Source organism: Hyla sarda, chromosome 1 (assembly GCF_029499605.1).
Source record: "Hyla sarda isolate aHylSar1 chromosome 1, aHylSar1.hap1, whole genome shotgun sequence".
In the NCBI taxonomy this organism is placed as follows: Eukaryota; Metazoa; Chordata; class Amphibia; order Anura; family Hylidae; genus Hyla; species Hyla sarda.
Genome location: NC_079189.1, coordinates 362,156,326 through 362,174,368, shown reverse-complemented (window position 1 = coordinate 362,174,368; position 18,043 = coordinate 362,156,326). Strand labels below are relative to the sequence as shown.

At 41.2% G+C, this 18,043-nt stretch overlaps 1 protein-coding gene across 2 annotated transcripts in view; it reads left to right on the top strand.

Moving 5' to 3' along the window:
• DMRT1 (doublesex and mab-3 related transcription factor 1) overlaps positions 1 to 16,807 on the top strand; it is a 171,860-nt gene extending 155,053 nt beyond the window's left edge. For both annotated transcript variants that reach the window (XM_056522967.1, XM_056522969.1), the window contains exons 6-7: positions 4,182 to 4,220; positions 14,426 to 16,807. In XM_056522967.1, coding sequence (XP_056378942.1) covers positions 4,182 to 4,220; positions 14,426 to 14,580 — 194 coding nt within the window. In that variant the 3' untranslated portion in view covers positions 14,581 to 16,807. The remainder of the gene's footprint in view (positions 1 to 4,181; positions 4,221 to 14,425) is intronic.
• The last annotated feature ends 1,236 nt before the right edge of the window (positions 16,808 to 18,043 follow it).

The following is an 18,043-nucleotide window of genomic DNA, read 5'->3' as shown; positions in this document are numbered from 1 at the left end:
TCAGAAACAGGCTGTTCCTGCAAAAAATCTCAGGATTCCTCAGTTGAAAAATGATCATTGACTGAGTGGGAAAAAAAATCTCTTGACTGTGGCAGACAGTTATACTATGGGAGGTTTCTTTTCTGCACAAGAAGCTATACCAGATAATAGCTAAGGGCCTAATCACTTTTTGTGTTAAGTTAGTTCACAAATCATTTTGTTATTGTTTTTTTTTTTTTGTTTTTTTTTATTTACTGCACCATTGTCTTTTACACAGTTTGGCAATATATGTAGACCGAGAAAACAGTCTACAAATACTTAAAGGAGTACTCCACTGGAAAACATTATTTATTTATTTATTTATTTTCAAAGCAACTGTTACAGATTTATAAATTCCTTCTATTAAAAATTCTTAATTCTTTTTTATCAGCTGCTGTATGCTCCAGAGGAAGTTGAGTTGTTCTTTTCAGTCTGACCACAGTGCTCTCTGCTAACACTTCTGTCCCTGTCAGGAACTGTACAGAATAGGAGCAAATCCCCATAGCAAACCTCTCCTGCTCTGGACAGTTCCTGACATGGACAGAGGTGTCAGCAGAGAGCACTGTGGTCCAACTGAAAAAGAACAACTTAACTTCCTTTGGAGCATACAGCAGCTGATAAGTACTGGAAAGGTTAAGGTTTTAATATAAGTAATTTACAAATCTTTTTAACTCTCTGGCACCAGTTGATATGAAAAAAATTGTTTTCCACCGGAGTACCCCTTTAAGATAAGTGTATGGCTGAGGCCTCCTTTACATATGTCTGATGTCCAGCATCCGTTCCCTCCAAGGCTGTAGAAAATGCATTGGAGGGTAACTGATGCTAGAACTGATCCCATCAGGATAGGGGTTAAGATGTTTGATCATGGGGTCTTGCCTTTGGGGACCCCCGCGATCTCCGGGCCGGCAGCAGCGCATACGGAACACAGAAGCTTGGAGAGTTTGTAATGTCACGCCACGTCCCTTCCATTCATGTCTGTGGTGATGGCTAGTATGTAGCCGTCATGCCTCCTCCTATAGACAGGAATGGAAGGGACGTGGCAGCTATGGCCACTCCGGGCACCTTATGACTGGGGTGTCGCAGCGGAGATTAGACATCTTATCCCCTATCTTTGGATAGGAGATGTTTTCCGGCGGACATACCCCTTTAAATGGAAGAAAGGTTTGACCAGTGTTCTTGGTAATGGCTTCAACAAATGAAAATCATAGACTAGTTCAATTTAATAAATTTATGAACAATATTATATGCCATATTATCTCTATAAGATGGGTGTTAGACAACTATCTACCTGTCCAAAGTGTGGGGTACAAGAGACAGAGTTCGTACAGGTACATATGCTATGGAGTTGCCCTGGTTTGGGAAGCAGTGCCAGGCAAATAAAATATGAAGTACTATTTTCACTCTCCACTTTCGTCTTAGGTGATATGATAAAGGTGTATCTTTATTATACACAGATAATTGCCAAACTACAATTCTGTGGCAAACTAATGGTAATAAAGTATGGTTTGTTGATAGGGCTCCATCATTATCAGCTGGGATTATTGGAGGAGAAAAGAAAAGATTTTTTTTTTTTCCTTCCTCTCTACTTATTTGAGGAAAGGATGGAATAGGGAGGAAATTACTATGCATGCATTGTAGATGGTTTTATGATTGTGCAATCATTTTTGTATGTAATGTCAATAAAATGTAAATAAAAATATATAAAAAAGCATTTCCAGGAAAAGTAGCAGGAATAGTATATTGCAGAACTGGTAGAAAATATGCTTTAGCATTGTTTTTTTGACCCTTTCCAACTCTAGCGTAGCCCCTGGCACTCTGTAGATGCCATGGTCAGTAGCAACTGCTACATCTTAGGCTGGAATTCCACTTGTTTTTTTTTTGGGGGGGGGGGGGGACGCCAATTCTGCCACATGGCATTTTTTCAGCCAAAAAACACTGCAGCCAGATATTAGCTGTAAATCAATGAGAAATCGCTAAATTCTTTTTCCACTTGCCGTTTTTCAGTTTGGCGATTTTTCAATCCTTTTGGCATTTTTTCACTCTTTTTTGGCGGTTTTTTCCCTGAAATTGTGGCGTTTTTCTCCCTTAGAAGTCTATGGGAGTAAAAAAAAATGCCAAGAAAAACGCCATGTGAATTTTAACTTTGGTCTTTTTTCAGGCAGTTTTTATTCTTTTTTGGACTTTTTTAATACAATTTTGTATTGTACCATTAAAAAGAAAAATAATAAAAAAAAATTGTATTTAATTAAATTTATCTTTTTTATAACAACATTTTTATTAATTTTTAAACAGGGATCAATTTATGTGGGCAGGCAGGGCAATAAAAATATTGCAGGCAATAATAAAAATGTAGTATGTGTGTGTTTTTCACTTTTTTTCTTTATTTTTTAGGTGGTACTACTACTCCCAGCATGAAACACACTGTTCCATGATATGAGTAGTAGTACCTGCAGTTAAGGACAGATCACAGCAAGTGTCTCTCCTGACACCCAATGCAATCGTCCTATCTATTGCAGAGATGCGGAGCGGCTTTCTCCTGCACTCCGCATCTCTGCACTATACTCCGGCCGGCCAGTGATATGAATAGAACATCGCTCATTAAAATTTCCCGCTGAAAGCTGTGATTGGCTGCAACCATCCGGCCAATCCCCACTCTGGGTGGAAAATATGAATGAGTGATGTTGTATTCACATCACTGGCCGGAGTATAGCACAGAGATGCGAGTGCTGTATAGAGCCACTCCACATCTCTGCTATATTATGGACGATTGCATTGGGTGTCAGGATTGACACCCGGAGTGATATGTCTATTAGTACAGGTACTACTACTCCCATCATGGAACAGTCTGTTCCATGCTGGGAGTAGTAGTTCTACCTAAAAAATGTAAGAAAAATAAGTGAAACACACATGCACACTTTATTAAAAATGAATTAAAAGTTCATTATATAAAAAAAAATTAAATAGATTTTTTCCCCATCCCTACTGCATCCTTTTTTTTTTTTTTTTTTTTTTTTTTTTGGTACCCAACACATTTTGAAAAAAACATCAAAGGGGACAAAAATGCAATTTCAACTCAAATGCAAAAACGTCAGACGCAGGAAATTAAACTGGTGTTTTTTTTCAGTAAGAAAAAAAAACAAGTGGAAATTTGTATTTATTATTACTTTTATCAGTTTTAAGTGATTTCAAGGAACATTGTGGGTTTTGCTGTCATTAATGGAAGGTTGGCAACAAATTTGGCCACGTCTGTATTTTTGGTTCCACCATAAATAATGTATACCGTTCATATTCTTTTGGAAGACTCATATAGAACACCACTTTTCAATTCAATTTTGCCTGTTGTCTCAAAGAGGTTTCACTGTATTTTTTTTCTGGTGGTTAGGCTTGTGTGTCCAGAAACACAAAAATAATTTGGTGGACCTAAAAACTGCTATAAACCCTTCTTTTTAATTTAAAAAAAATGCATAATTCTTCAGTGGATAATTTTTTAACAGCATGTTATACAGAAAGATATTGCGTTGTTGATTAATCAAAACCTGTGCATAGGAAAAGTTGACCAATTGCCCATAGCAACCAATCAGATTGCTTCTTTCATTTTTAAAGAGACCTGTGAAAAATTTAAGAAGCGATCTGATTGGTTGCTATGGACAACTGATCAACTTTTCTTCTGGACAGGTTTTGATAAATCTCCCCCTTATGGTATACATTCGGTTGCTCAGTCTAGAATAGACATATCTATAGATTTTATGTCATGCTTGTTTTTTTTTTTTGTTTTTTTTTTTTTAATATAGCAATAGAGCCCAGATTATAGATTTTGTACTATGCAATAGAATTTGGAAATTATGGTATAATTTTTAGCAAATAAAGGTTAAATAATGTAAAAAGTTATTACATTTTCTAGTCTTTTTTTTTTTATAAATTCATGGACTCACAGTATAATTTTTCAAATGCTTATGTTTTTTAATCCACAACATTTCTGTCCTGTGTCGACATACCCTGATTATTTTTTGGTAAAAAAAATAAATGTCCAAATCATTGTATGGACACAGGTTTACCACAATATTTCAGTTTATGGGGTGTTTTGTAATTCATCTGCAAAAATGATGTACAGCGTGAAAAATAATTTTCTTTTTGCACAATAATGGCATTGCTGTCTATTACAGGGACTTTTCAAGGAGTGAGAAACCAGGTTCAAGAAACAGGTAAGTAATGTGTGCCTTAAGGAATCAGAGGTATAAGTTAAGATACTAGCAAATTGTACATATGGTACAGTATACCCACTATGCACCATCTGACTTTAATACACCAATCATAGTCTATTAGTGACTATGTATGGTCTGTGTCCTGAATGTATCATTTTTTGTATTTTTTCATTACACTATTGCCTCCCTAAAAAATGTTGATGTCTGGGAAACAAACCAAACAAAGTCATCAGTAGACTTTGGTTTTGTTTCGTATATAGCTGGGTGCACAGTTGTTATCTCGACATATATCAGTTATGTTGCCTGAAAATGTGGGCATCTTTACACATAGTATAAAAAGTTTATTTTTTTGTTAAATTCATGTACTTTTCAAATAAATGGCAGCCCAGCCCTGTTAAAAGTTAGAGATGTACACTTTAGACAATCCCTTTTATGACAATAAGCTGATCAGCGAGTATAGTAGCATAGATTTAACTATTAAACATGCTCCAGAATTCTGAGAAAAATTATAGAATAATAAGATATTATATAACCAGTCCTCAAGAGGTAGTTGAAAAAAGGGAAAAGGAATAGGAGAAAAGGGGGGTGACAATGAACAATATACAGTAATAGTGATAATGGAAATAAAAATGGTAATAAAAAGCCTGAAAGGGTAAAATGAATTAAATAATCTTATACATTTATTAAATTTTAATAATACAATCAATACCCGAGCAGGGCCCTGGCTCAGGTATTAAAATATAGAATAAAATGTCCTAAAATATGATGCTAAAAATTGCCAGCCATCTCAAAAAAAGAAGAAAAAATAGTCTATACAGTAGTAGCAAAAAATTGACAGCAAAAACTTGACAGATTCCACAAGTTAAAATGTGCGAATTGAGGTAGACTTAAATGTCATTCATCAAAGTGTTGAGAGGAGAAGTTTGTAAGATGCCGGTAATTGTATCCAAAATGTAACAAGATTGTGATAGAATGCTGATACAGTTAATGATAGCAATTAAAGCGATACTTTACCGCTGAGTAGACAGAGCTTGTAGGCAGCCGAGTGTCCCTAAAAACGGCAGATTCCAGAGAGCAATAGCAGTAAGTGTCCGCATGGACGATGTCCAGTGCTCAGATCGTCACTGCCCTGGCATGGGCATGTGGATACCTTGATGTGATAATGTATGAGTGCACTTCTCCTGCGGCAAGCACTCGCTTTCGGTACAACAGTAACCGGCTTTGGATATTTGTGCGTTGAGAAAATCACTCTGCTTGGCACGGATCGGCAGCCGGCCTATAGGGGAGTTTCTGCAGAGGTGAGTCGGCGTCCGCGTGCAGTGTGAATTGCACGCGATTTGCAGTGGTCCTCAAACCGGGGTACTGCAGCGCTGTCAAGACTGGATCGGCTGGTATAGCGGCTATTAGCCGATGAGATGGATATGGCAGTAGTAAAATACCAAGTGCTATATGCGTTTCACGACTAGTGTCGCATTCTTCAGTAGCCAAAATATATATATATAATACCTGCTCGGGTATTAATTGTATTATTAAAATGTAATAAATGTATATGATTATTTACTTCATTTTACCCTTTCAGGCTTTTTATTACCATTTTTATTTTCATTATCCCTATTACTGTATATTGTTCATTGTCACCCCCTTTTCTCCTATTCCTTTTCCCTTTTTTCTTTTTTGCACTATCCCTTGAGGACTGGTTATATTTTATTATTATATAATTTTTATCTGTCTACTATTTGGTCTTTTGGGGTTCTTAGACCATACCAGTTAACCTCGGGTTTGAATATTGATTGAGCTGCACTAACTCTATTTTATATGCTCCCGAATTCTGTCATTCTGTAAAAAATAACTGGCTTACACACTGTGAGCCACATATATTATGTGTTTTGGACACTTTTTTCAATGTTTTTGGGAAGCTGGCATGGCTTTGACAAAATGGGGAGGTGGCTTAAGTTGCAACACCATATGCCAAAACTGCATCGGAATTCTGGAGCAGTTTAAGGCTGGAATTCCACTGAGGTATTTTTTTTTTTTTTTTTGCATAAACGCCGTAAAAACGGCAATTTTCCCGCACAGCGTTTTTTCTGTGAAAAAAACGCTGCGTCCAGATGTTAGCTGCAAGTCAATAGTAAACTGGAAAATGCCAGATTCACTTGGAGTTTTTCAGTTTGGTGTTTTTTTTTATCCTTTTGGTATTTTTCAGCAATTTCGGGCTCAGAGGCTGGATTTTCAAAACGCCCGACAAAACCTAGTTTGGCGTTTTTTGCACAGAAATAGTGGCGTTTTCCTCACATAGAAGTCTATGGGAGACCAGAAACGGCAAGAAAAACGACATGTTGGTTTTAACTTTTGTGTTTTTGCAGGCAGTTTTTATTCTTTTTTTGGACTTTAGCGATCCAAAAAAAGTGATGGAGATACCTTTTTTATTAAAATTTCATAGGGTACCATTAAAAAAAAATAATAGAAAAGATACAGTAGTGATGGAAAAAATTGTATCTAACGAAATGTATCTTTTTTATTTAGAAAATTTTAATAATTTTTAAACAGGGATCAATTTATGTGGGCAGGTAAAGCACTAAATGTAGCCGACAATAATAAGAATGTAGTGTGTGTGTTTGTTTTTCACGTATTTTTTTTTAACATTTTTTAGGTAGTACTACTACTCCCAACATGGAACACACTGTTCCATGATGGGAGTAGTAGTACCTGTACTAATAGACAGATCGCCTGTTGCGATCCTTCTGTATAATTTATTGATGCGGCCAGCTGCTCTTCTATGGTCCCCTGCACTGACGTATATATACACCTATTCATATTTCCCGCAGAGAGCTGTGATTGGTCAGATTGTTCCAGCCCATCACAACTCTGTGGGAAATATGAATAGGTGTATATATACGTCAGTGCAGGGGACCATAGAAGAGCAGCCGCCCGTATCTATACATTATACAGGAGGATCACAGCTGGTGTCAGCGGTTACACTCGCTGCAATCTGTCTATTAATGCAGGTACTACAACTCCCAGCATGGAGCAGAGTGTGCTCCATGTTGGGAGCAGTAGTACCTGCAGTAAGGGACAGATCACAGCAGATGTCACTTTTCCTGACACCTGCTGCGATCCTCCTGAAGTGACTGTCGGGATCAGCTGTACCCAAGGCTACAGAGCCGGAAGAACAGCTGATGCTGAACAGTATATATACATCGTATATCTACTGCCCAGAAAGAACATACAGGGAGTCGTATACAGTATACACATTGCTGGCTCACTTAACCCCTTACTGAGCTCTGCGATAAGCCAGCCCGGCAAGAAAAGAGTTAACTTACACTGCTGGACAGTGTAGGTTAACCCTTTGGGCAGTATACAATATATACAGCTATCTATAAATAGCTGTATATAGTGTATACAGAAGATGAAGAAGTCCCCTTACCTCCCTCCAGCCCACACGGGTCTGTGTAGCTCCTCTGCCCCCTAGTGATGATGTGATTAGGGCGGAGCTACATACAGGATCCAGGCTGGTAAGGTTATAAGGGTCTGTTAACATTGTCCGTTTTGTATAATGTGAACAGACCCTTCTGCCAGTGTCTTTCCAGACAGGGAGACTCCAGCTGTTGCTAAACTACAACTCCCAGCATGCCCAGACAGCCTGAGGCTGTCTGGGCATGCTGGGAGTTGTAGATTTGCACTATTGGCTATCAAGACATTGCATTATTGGCTATCATTTTTTTGTGGGTTTTTTTTCTTCTCGTTTCAGATCCATGTATGCAGAGGATTACGGCGGATTTGATGGATTACGACGGATTAACTGGATTTTTTTTATTTTAATAAAATGGTTAACGAGGGCTGTGGGGGAGTGTTTTTTTTTAAATAATTTTTCCAATGTGTTGTGTTTGTTTTGTTTTTTATTGAATTTTCAGGCTTAGTAATGGAGGCTGTCTAATCGACGGAATCCATTACTTAGCCGGGGCTAAGCGTTAGCCCCAAAAACAGCTAGCGCTAACCCCCAATTATTACCCCAGTACCCACACCCACAAGGGTGCCGGGAGAGCTGATGCCAACAGGCCCAAAGCGTCAAAAATGGCGCTCCTGGGCCTAGGCGGTAATAGGCTGGCTTTATTTAGGCTGGGGAAGGCCAGTACCAATGGTCCTCGCCCACCCTGGTAACGTCAGGCTGTTGCTGCTTGGTTGGTATCTGGCTGAGAATGAAAATACGGGGAACGCATTTTCATTCTCAGCACAATACCAACCAAACAGCAACAGCCTGACGTTACAAGGGTGGGCGAGGACCATTGTTACTGGCCCTCTCCAGCCTAAATAACGCCAGCCTATTACCGCCTAGGCCCAGGAGCGCCATTTTTGGCGCTCCGGGCCTGTTGGTACCTTCCCGGCACCCCTGTGGCGGTGGGTACCAGGGTAATAATTGGTGGTTAGCGCTAGCTGTTTTTGGGGCTAACGCTAAGCCCTGGCTTAGTAATGGATTCCGTCAATAAGACCGGCTTCCACTACTAAAATAAAAACACAACACATTGGAAAAATTATTTTATTTTAAAAAACACTCCCCCACAGCCCTCGTTAACCATTTTATTAAAATAAAAAAATCCAGTTCATCCGCCGTAATCCATCGAATCTGCAGTAATCCTCTGCATACACTGATCTGAAACAAGAAGAAAGAAAAAAAAACACAAAAAATTGGTTAGTACATTTTTGGCACTCTCCGCTGGGGAGAGTGCCCATAATGCAATGTCTACCCAAACCGGGAGCCTCCAATTGGTGCAAAAGTACAACTCCCAGCATGCCCAGACAGCCTTTGGCTGTCTAGGCATGCTGGGAGTTGTAGTTTAGCAACAGCTGGAGTATCCCTGTCTGGGTAGACACTGCCAGAAGGGTCTGTTCACATTATCCAAAACGGACAATGTGAACAGAGCTTCAGACCCTTACTAGCCTGACTCCCGTCTGTAGCTCCACCCCTAATGACGTCTAGAGGCGGAGCTACACCGACCCGACGGGGACAGGTAGTGAGGGAGGTAACTGGACCTTGTCTTCTGTATACACTATATACAGCTATCTATAGATAGCTGTATATACTGTATACCGCCCAAAGGGGCTATAGGAGCAGGGAGTCCTGTCAGCCTGGTGACAGGATTCTCGGCTCCTGTATAGTATACACGGGTACACTATGCCCCCCTGTATACTATACAGCCAGGGAGGTGAGTAATGATGCTGTACTTCACTCCTCATCTCCTTACACTCTGTGGACCAGGCGCTCAGCATCCAACCCACAGAGTGGTACCATGAAGTCAGTGAGAAAACTGCCACAGGGGAAAAAACTGGCTGTTTCCACACACCAGGAAAAACACCCGAAAAACTGCCAAAACGTTGGAAAAATCCGTGGCAGTTTTCCTGGCAGTTTTTCCTGGCGTTTTTGCTGGGGGGAAAAAACCTCAGTGGAATTCTAGCCTAAGGCATCTTTGCCTTAATTTAGACTAGAATAAAAAATAGAGCAGGAAGCGCTCCCTAGTGTGATACCGTAAGGTGTAAAGGTAATGCAGAATGTAAATGTGCGCTTACCAAGTCGGGTTGTACTACGTCCAAGTACAACCATGGATAAGAGTGCATAGAGTGTGAAGTTCCAGCAGCCGCTCCACCTTTCACAGATAACTGATCCAGACCAATTTCCTCCAAAATGGGCAGAGTCAGGAAGGCGCTTGAAACCGAGGTGAGGGTAAAACGTCTACTTTATTCCCATAATTCAACGCGTTTCGCGGATGTTCCGCTTCATCAGGCCTGATGAAGCGGAACATCCGCGAAACGCGTTGCATTATGGGAATAAAGTAGAAGTTTTACCCTCACCTCGGTTTCAAGCGCCTTCCTGACTGCCCATTTTGGAGGAAATTGGTCTGGATCTGTTAATTTAGACTAGACAGTCTAAAGATGCACCAGATTGATCAAACTTGCGCATTCTTGGACTGTCTACGTTTACACTGTCTAAGAGTTCTACAGTTTTAGTAAATCTTGGCCTGTGTGTTCATCTGTAACCTGAGAAGTTACCTGGTAGCATGTGCTTTAATACATCCTCCAGTTCCACTGGATGTGGAAATAACAGAAAAGCACAGCTTGATATGCACTTACATGCACAGATTTGACTTGTTTTAGGCTAAAAGAAGTCATCTTTACAGCTCAAGCACCAGACAGACCTCTTTAAGATGATTGAGTTGCACTACATAAGTTATTCTAGTAACACCTGTTGAACTCACCATTGGGGTGTATGGTTCATACATTTACAGTGTATATGTTTTTACTGAGCATCTAGCAGTCAATGATTGATCAAGACATCTTCCAAGCCAAGAAGAACCTGCTGTAATGTGCTCTCGGTTGTATAGAGGCCACAATGTAGAGCAGTCAGTCTGATGATTAATAATAAGAAAAAATGATAAAATATGTCATTTGTTTGAGACCTTGGTGAATCACAGGAGCGAACAGAAACATCATATGTGGGGCCACTGCTGATCAGCTACGGCATCTTTAACCCCTTGACTGTATAGAGCTTGAAATAACAATTTGCTGTGCCACCTTATGAGAAATCATTGTTTATTGCTTGTAAGACAGTTAAATAATCAGGTTATGGGTTGCCCACATTGCTATGACTAAGGGCCCAAATAAAGTCTAAAACATGTAAGCTGTTACCTGTCCTATTTCTATGTATAGATTTTAGAGGACGCTAATAAGCTCTAAGTTGTATGGGACACTGGACTTACTGCTTTCTGTTCCTGATACTTACCTAGGGTGAGGTGTAACACTTTCTGTCCATGTCTTTCTGCAATGGATTTGCTATTTTACAAACTTTGCTGTAGTACAGAGAATGTTTAATGGATAAGTATGTAATAGATCACCTACTACACAGAAACATTAGAACATGTAGGCAGATAAGAACCATTTGGCCCATCTGGTCTGCCCAGTATTCTGAATAATATTAATAGTCCCTGGCCCTGTCTTATATGAAGAATAACTATTCCATACATGCTTAAACTCCTCACTGTATTTGCAGCAACCACGTCTGCAGAAAGGCTATTCCATATATCTACTACTCTCTCAGTAAAGTAATACTTCCTGATATTAATGCATAAACCTTTGTCCCTCTAATATAAAACTATGTCCTCTTGTGGCAGATTTTCTTCTTTTAAATATCCTCTTCTCCTTTACCGTGTTGATTCTCTTTATGTATTTTAAACATTCTATCGTATCCCCTCTGTCTCGTCTTTCTTCCAAGCTATACATGTTAAGGTCCTTCAACCCTTCCTGGTAAGTTTATTCTGCAATCTATTTCCTAGTTTAGTAGCTCTTCTCTGAACTCTCTCCAAAATATCTATATCCTTTTGGAGATACAGCCTCCAGTACTCTGCACAATACTCCAAGTGAGGCCTCACCAGTGTTCTGTACAGCAGCATGAGCACTTCTCTCTTTCTACTGCTATTACCTCTCCCTAGGACCTCTCCATATGACCAAATATGTGTATCACAGTATTTTTTTAACTTACAGCGGTTCCACGGTATATAACGGTATTTTCACCCCCCCCCCCCCAATCATGTGACCCGCGCGCAGTTTCAGCGACCCCCCCCCCCCAATCATGCGCTGTTCTGCCCATCCCCCCCCCCCCCCCAATTAATGATCAGCCCAGCGGGGCACTACTCACAGATGTCACGTTCAAGCACTGCCCTCCTCCTCTTTTTTGGGGGCCGCCGGGCGCTGGAACTCACTGTACGCCAGTGGTCTCCAACCTGCGGACCTCCAGTTGTTGCAAAATTACAACTCCCAGCATGCCCGAACAGCCAACGGCTGTCCAGGCATGCTAGGAGTTGTAGTTTTGCAACAGCTGGAGGTCCGCAGGTTGGAGACCACTGCTGTCTGCTGTATCCCTATGCCCGGGCTGCAAAACATAGAAAAAATAAACTTGGGGGACTGGAACGCTGGGGACTGGAACGCTGGACAGCCATCAGCCTATCACCGGCCGGAGCGATGTCCCACCCCGGCCAGTGATAGGCTGAGCCCACTGTCATGTAAGTAGCTCTGGCCGGCTTCTTACATGACAGTGGGCTCAGCCTATCACTGGCCGGGACATCGCTCCAGCGCCCGGCGGCCCCCAACAAAGAGGAGGAGGGCAGTGCTTGAACGTGACATCTGTGAGTGGTGCCCCGCTGGGCTGATAATTAATTGGGGGGGGGGGAAGGGGGCAGAACTGCGCTGGCGGGTCACATAGGATTAGTTCCCCCGATGTGGGGACAGCGCTGCGCTAGGCTGATAATACATTCCCGAGGGGGAGGGGCCCAACCGGTGTTGCGGTATGGGGGAAAATTAATATTGTGCAGCCCAAAAAATTCTGTATTCGGTATGAACCGGTATACCGCCCAGCCCTACCTCTCCATCAAACCACACAAGTGGTAAACCGCAAAGAGAATGCTGCATGAATGTCTATCACCAATGCAGAGCATGCAGACCTACACAAATTTGTATCAAATACCGCCAGGCCAGCAAGAGTCAATGTCGTAATTACCCAAGAACCTAAATAATATCAAACTATGTGAAGTAGTAGGAATTAGGGAGGTAAGAGGTTGGACCAGGAAGTAGTGGGGGAAAATGGGCCTATTGTGGATTATGGCCCCTGCCCTCAGATAGCCCTATTCACGGTCCCTCACTCTAAGCCTAGACCTAGGCGGAGTGAGCGCCCTGATAAGAATGGACCCGCTCCAGAACCTAACCCTAATAACTCCTATAAAAGCACTATGATACAGGCAAGGTAGGAAAAGGACTCTCTCACTGGGGTACCCTAAATATCTCTGTGGATAGGAGAAGGGATACCCTGAAATAGGATGAAACAAGTCCAAATCAAAAATGAAATATAAAGGTACAAAATAGTGGTTGAAAATGTGTACACAAATGGAGTGCATGGAACGATAAATGAAGACTAAACTAATAGTTATACATTGGGTCATTCTTTTCTGACAAAGCCAGCGATCAGATGAGTATATTGTCTACACATGTACTGGGCCCCATCTTTTAAGTCTCGGGGGTTACTCTGTTATTAGTGGAACACTGTACCACATTTGGGGGCACTAGCTATTGCTTTGCATGAACCAATATATCTATTGTATCACAGTGTATTATTAGTTGGAAATTATATCTGGGTTTATCACATTTTGTTTTGCATGAATCAGTATATCCGTTACAGCATATTAATGTGCTTTGGCTACCTGTCCTGATGGTGCATGCATGTTGTCTTTTCTATAATATCTCATTACCAAAAACCCTTTGGAGGGATAACCCCCCTCAGGGACTAAAACCCTGTACTAGGGTCTCACTAAAAAAACAACCTTTATTGGTATACATTAGAATTATATATAAATGGGAGCATTTTCTATAACCTCAAGTCTGTCCGGTTTCCGGCATAGGTGAACTCGGCCTAGATCTTGACACAACTGATGCCATAACTGATGACAACGTACATCAGTTGTCCTTAATTGTATGGCATCAGACGTCCATTGTTTCTGGACACCGGACAGGGGAACGCAGCAAGCTGCAAATTGAGATGCTGGATGATTGTCCCGTTCAAATGAATGGGTTCAGTTCTAGCATCAGTTTTCCTCCGGTGCAAGGTGGAGGGAAACTATGGCGGACATATGTGAACCCTGACTAATATTACTACATGGGAAAATCTTTTGAAATGGTTTATAATGGTTTATTCTTAGTTATTGTCTTTTTTTTTATTGTATTAAAGGGGTAGTCCAGTGCTGAAAAACTTATCCCCTATCCTAAGGATAGGGGATAAGTTTCAGATCGCAGGTGTCGGACCGCTAGGGCCCCTAGCGATCTCCTGTACGGGACCTCGGCTCGCTGGCCAGATAGCTGGTGTCCACCATCGCACGAAGCGGCAGCTGACACACCCCCTCAATACATCGCTAAGGCTGAGCCGGAGATTGCCGAAGACAGAGCTCTGGCTCTGCCTTAGAGTTATATTGAGGGGGCGTGTCAGCTGCCGCTTCGTGCATTGGTCATTGGCCGGGGCCCCGTACAGGAGATCACGGGGGGGCCCCAGCGGTCGGACCCCCTGCGATCTGAAACTTATCCCCTATCCTTAGGATAGGGTATATGTTTTTCAGCACTGGATATCCCCTCTAAAAGATGAGTGACTAACATTTGTGTTGTCTGTTCTTATGCAGTGTTTTCTCCACCAAGCAGCCAGGACTCTGGATTGACTTCCTTGTCCTGCAACTCTTCAGTCAGCAACGAGAGCACCAAAGGTGTAGCCGAGTGCGAAGCCCCTACTGAAGCCTCTCCATATACAGTTACTACTATTACTGATGATGGGGAGTAAGGTCATCTGGCACTACCAACAGGGTCACCCAACATTACAGAAAGCGTTTAACATTACAGCCTATATTTAAAGGCAAAAACATGCAGTAAACAGGCATTGTTTTGATCCACATAACACATTGCTTTGCCTTTAAATACAGGTCTTGTCTTTATCATAATACATGATTAAATTGACTTCCTGTTAGATAATGTTACAGTTACCTGTTGTGACAAAGTTGTGAAAAAATCTTACCTTTTTTAGTTAATGAACTAGCATTTCTATGATAATGGATTCTGGGTAAAAGAATAATATGAACAAAATGTTCAATGTCCAATCCTGCTATATTTAATGGTGCCAATCAAGATAAGTCACTATGTAACCATATACATCTCAGCCAATCCTGTCAGAATAGAAGACATTGCCAATTATGACAGTTCTAGTGAAAAACAGTGTAGCCGGTCCAGTGACTACGTCTGTTTTGTAGTCAAAAGCTTAAAAACGAAGAAATACTTTAGAACGCTCACTTGGTCTTATTGGTTCAGTTGTTGCAAGTGTTCCCACAGGAATAGAGTAAAGGCCCTTTTACATGGTCTGATTATAGGGCGACTGAGCCCTTATTCCTGATCATGGTCCTGTGTAAATGGGGTAGTGATCAGCCGACAAAGTAAAAAATGCTTTTTTGACGGCTTATTACATCTTCTTGGCCCTGTGTAAGCAGGTGATGTGTAGCCGACAAAGATGAAACAAATGAAGACATAAACTGCGTGTTTGTGTTTTGTGTTGTCTTTTAAATGGGTCCCTATGTATGACAGGTGCCACTATTGTCAGAATTCCCTATGAATTGTCTTTAAAATAACACAAAAGCGCAGTAAACTCCAGTAGGATCCAATCCAAAGCTAGACAGATACTGGAAAATGTAATGGATTATTCCATTAAGACAAGCATAGGGCAATTGGACATAATAGAAGAGTCCAATGCAGCCAGTGCTACGCATTACTACTAGTATTACATGTTACCTTATTGATTACAATGGGGCCATGTTATACCATATTTTTCTGCCACTTTCAGAGTAAGGTGTGGGTGTATACAGCTCTTCCATGGTGTCAGACTCATGAGGGTCAGTAGATATTCCAGTGTTTCCCAACCAGGGTGCCCTCAGCTGTTGCAAGACTACAACCAAAGGCTGTCCAGGCATGCTGGGAGTTGTAGTTTTGCAACATCTGGAGGCACCCTGGTTGGGAACCACTGGGATGGTCAGTGGGTTCACATTCAAGTGGGAACAACTTGTGGCTGGTTAATGCCATCCATTTCCTAGAGCCATTAAAGAGAAACATTGCATGCCACATTTCTTTGACCTATATGCTAGTGCAGTGGTTCCCAACCAGTGTGCCTCCAGCTGTTGCAAAACGGCAACTCCTGGCATGCCTGGACAGCCTTGGCATGCTGTGCGATGTTGTATTGCAACAGCTGGAGACACACCGATTGGGAAACACTGCATTAGTAGCCTGCGCAGCTTTTCCATCAATGGCATCTGGCTCAGGCATTCCTCGTGAAGCCGGACCATTACAGACCATTACAGTGTAACTGGTACTGAACAGTTTCTAAAAGTCATATTAACTTCACTGAAAAGAATGGACCACAAGTCACATTTTAATGCTTTTAAGCTAATATGGGTACAAAAAGTTCAACTTTGTGGTTGAACGCAAACTACAATACAGACTTTCCAACCCATAGGGGGAGATTCATCAAAGCCTGTGCAGAGGAAAAGGGGAGCAGTTGCCTATAGCAACCAAACAGATTGTTTGTTTTAATTTTCAGAGGCCCTTTAAAAAATTTAAGAAGCTATGTCATTGGTTGCTATGGGCAACTGATCCACTTTTCCTCTGCACAGGTTTTGATAAACCTCCCCCTATATGCAGGGTTGAGAGAATACCAGTTGTATTTCCAGTATTACGGAGGCACCCACCGCAACATATACGAGTTTTAAAGTTTTTTGTTAGATTTCTGTGTGACGCATTGCTTTTATTAAGCCAACACTTTACCGGTAAAGTGTAATGGATCCAGTGTTAACGTTCAGCCTAGTGTGGAAACGTTACAATGTGTTGCGTTCTCGCTCTCCACCTTCCAGGCCGAGATGCATTGTTCTCTGTTGTTGCAGCTGCAATGAAAAAAAAAATTTTATTGATGACTAAATCTACCTGTGTGTATACTTGGTAAGCTGTATTAAAATAGAAAAAAAAAAAAGAAATTACTTGTATTTTTTTCGCTTTGTGCTCTTGAAAACATCTATTTGATTTCGCCCCCATCTGTTGTAATCAATAACCTGACCATCTTGTTTTTTTTATTAAATGTACTTACTCTTAATTTCATCCACCAGTGGTTTTAGAGAGAATAATGTGGAGTTACCTATATGGCTTTGACATTATAAATCACTTCTTGAGGCTGAATGGTATAGCGGTATCGATTGATCCTGATATATCACAGAAATTTACTGTCACTTCTGTTTTCAATTAAAGATACAATCAGTCAGATAATGACTTAATTGGATTTTACAGAAGATTGAGTTTTATTGCCTAGTGCTTTACGAGTTTAGTTAAGGGAGATCATTTTATCACACTTGTCAGCCAGTTACTGCAGTCCCTGTGCCCTTCTAGCGCTGCTATTGTGACAAAGCCACACACAATGGGGCAGGGAGGGCGTATATACTGATGACTATTAGGATATATTCATGTAGTAAAGAATGAAAGCGCAGCCGAGATATGGCACATTGAGCCAACCTCATTTTTTTCTTATCCTTCTGCCCATGGCAGCTTGGAAATAGTGTCTGAAATTTTAACAATTTGGACATATCCCCCCACCCCTCTTCTTCCTCTACACTTGGCTACATGGGGGCTGCAAGCTCAGAAAATCAGTATGTCTTCCTACAGCAGTGTTTCCCAACCAGGGTGCCTCCGGCTGTTGCAAAACTACAACTCCCGGCATGCCCGGACAGCCAACGGCTGTCCGGGCATGCTGGGAGTTGTAGTTTTGCAACAGCCGGAGGCACCCTGGTTGGGAAACACTGTCCTACAGTGTGGAGGTTAAAGGGGTATTCCAGGAAAAAAAAACGTTTTTTTTATATCAACTGGCTCGAGAAAGTTAAACAGATTTGTAAATTTTAATCCTTTCAATAATTATCAGCAGCTGAAGTTGAGTTGTTGTTTTCTGTCTGGCAACAGTGCTCTCTGCTGACATCTCTGCTTGTCTCGGGAACTGCACAGAGTAGAAGAGGTTTGCTATGGGGATTTGCTTCTAAACTGGGCGGTTCCCGAGACAGGTGTCATCAGAGAGCACTTAGACAGAAAAGAACAACTCAACTTCAGCAGCTCATAAGTACTGAAAAGTTCAAGATTTTTTAATAGAAGTTATTTACAAATCTGTTTAACTTTCTGGAGCCAGTTGATATATAAAAAAAATGTTTTTTTCCTGGATAACCCCTTTAAGG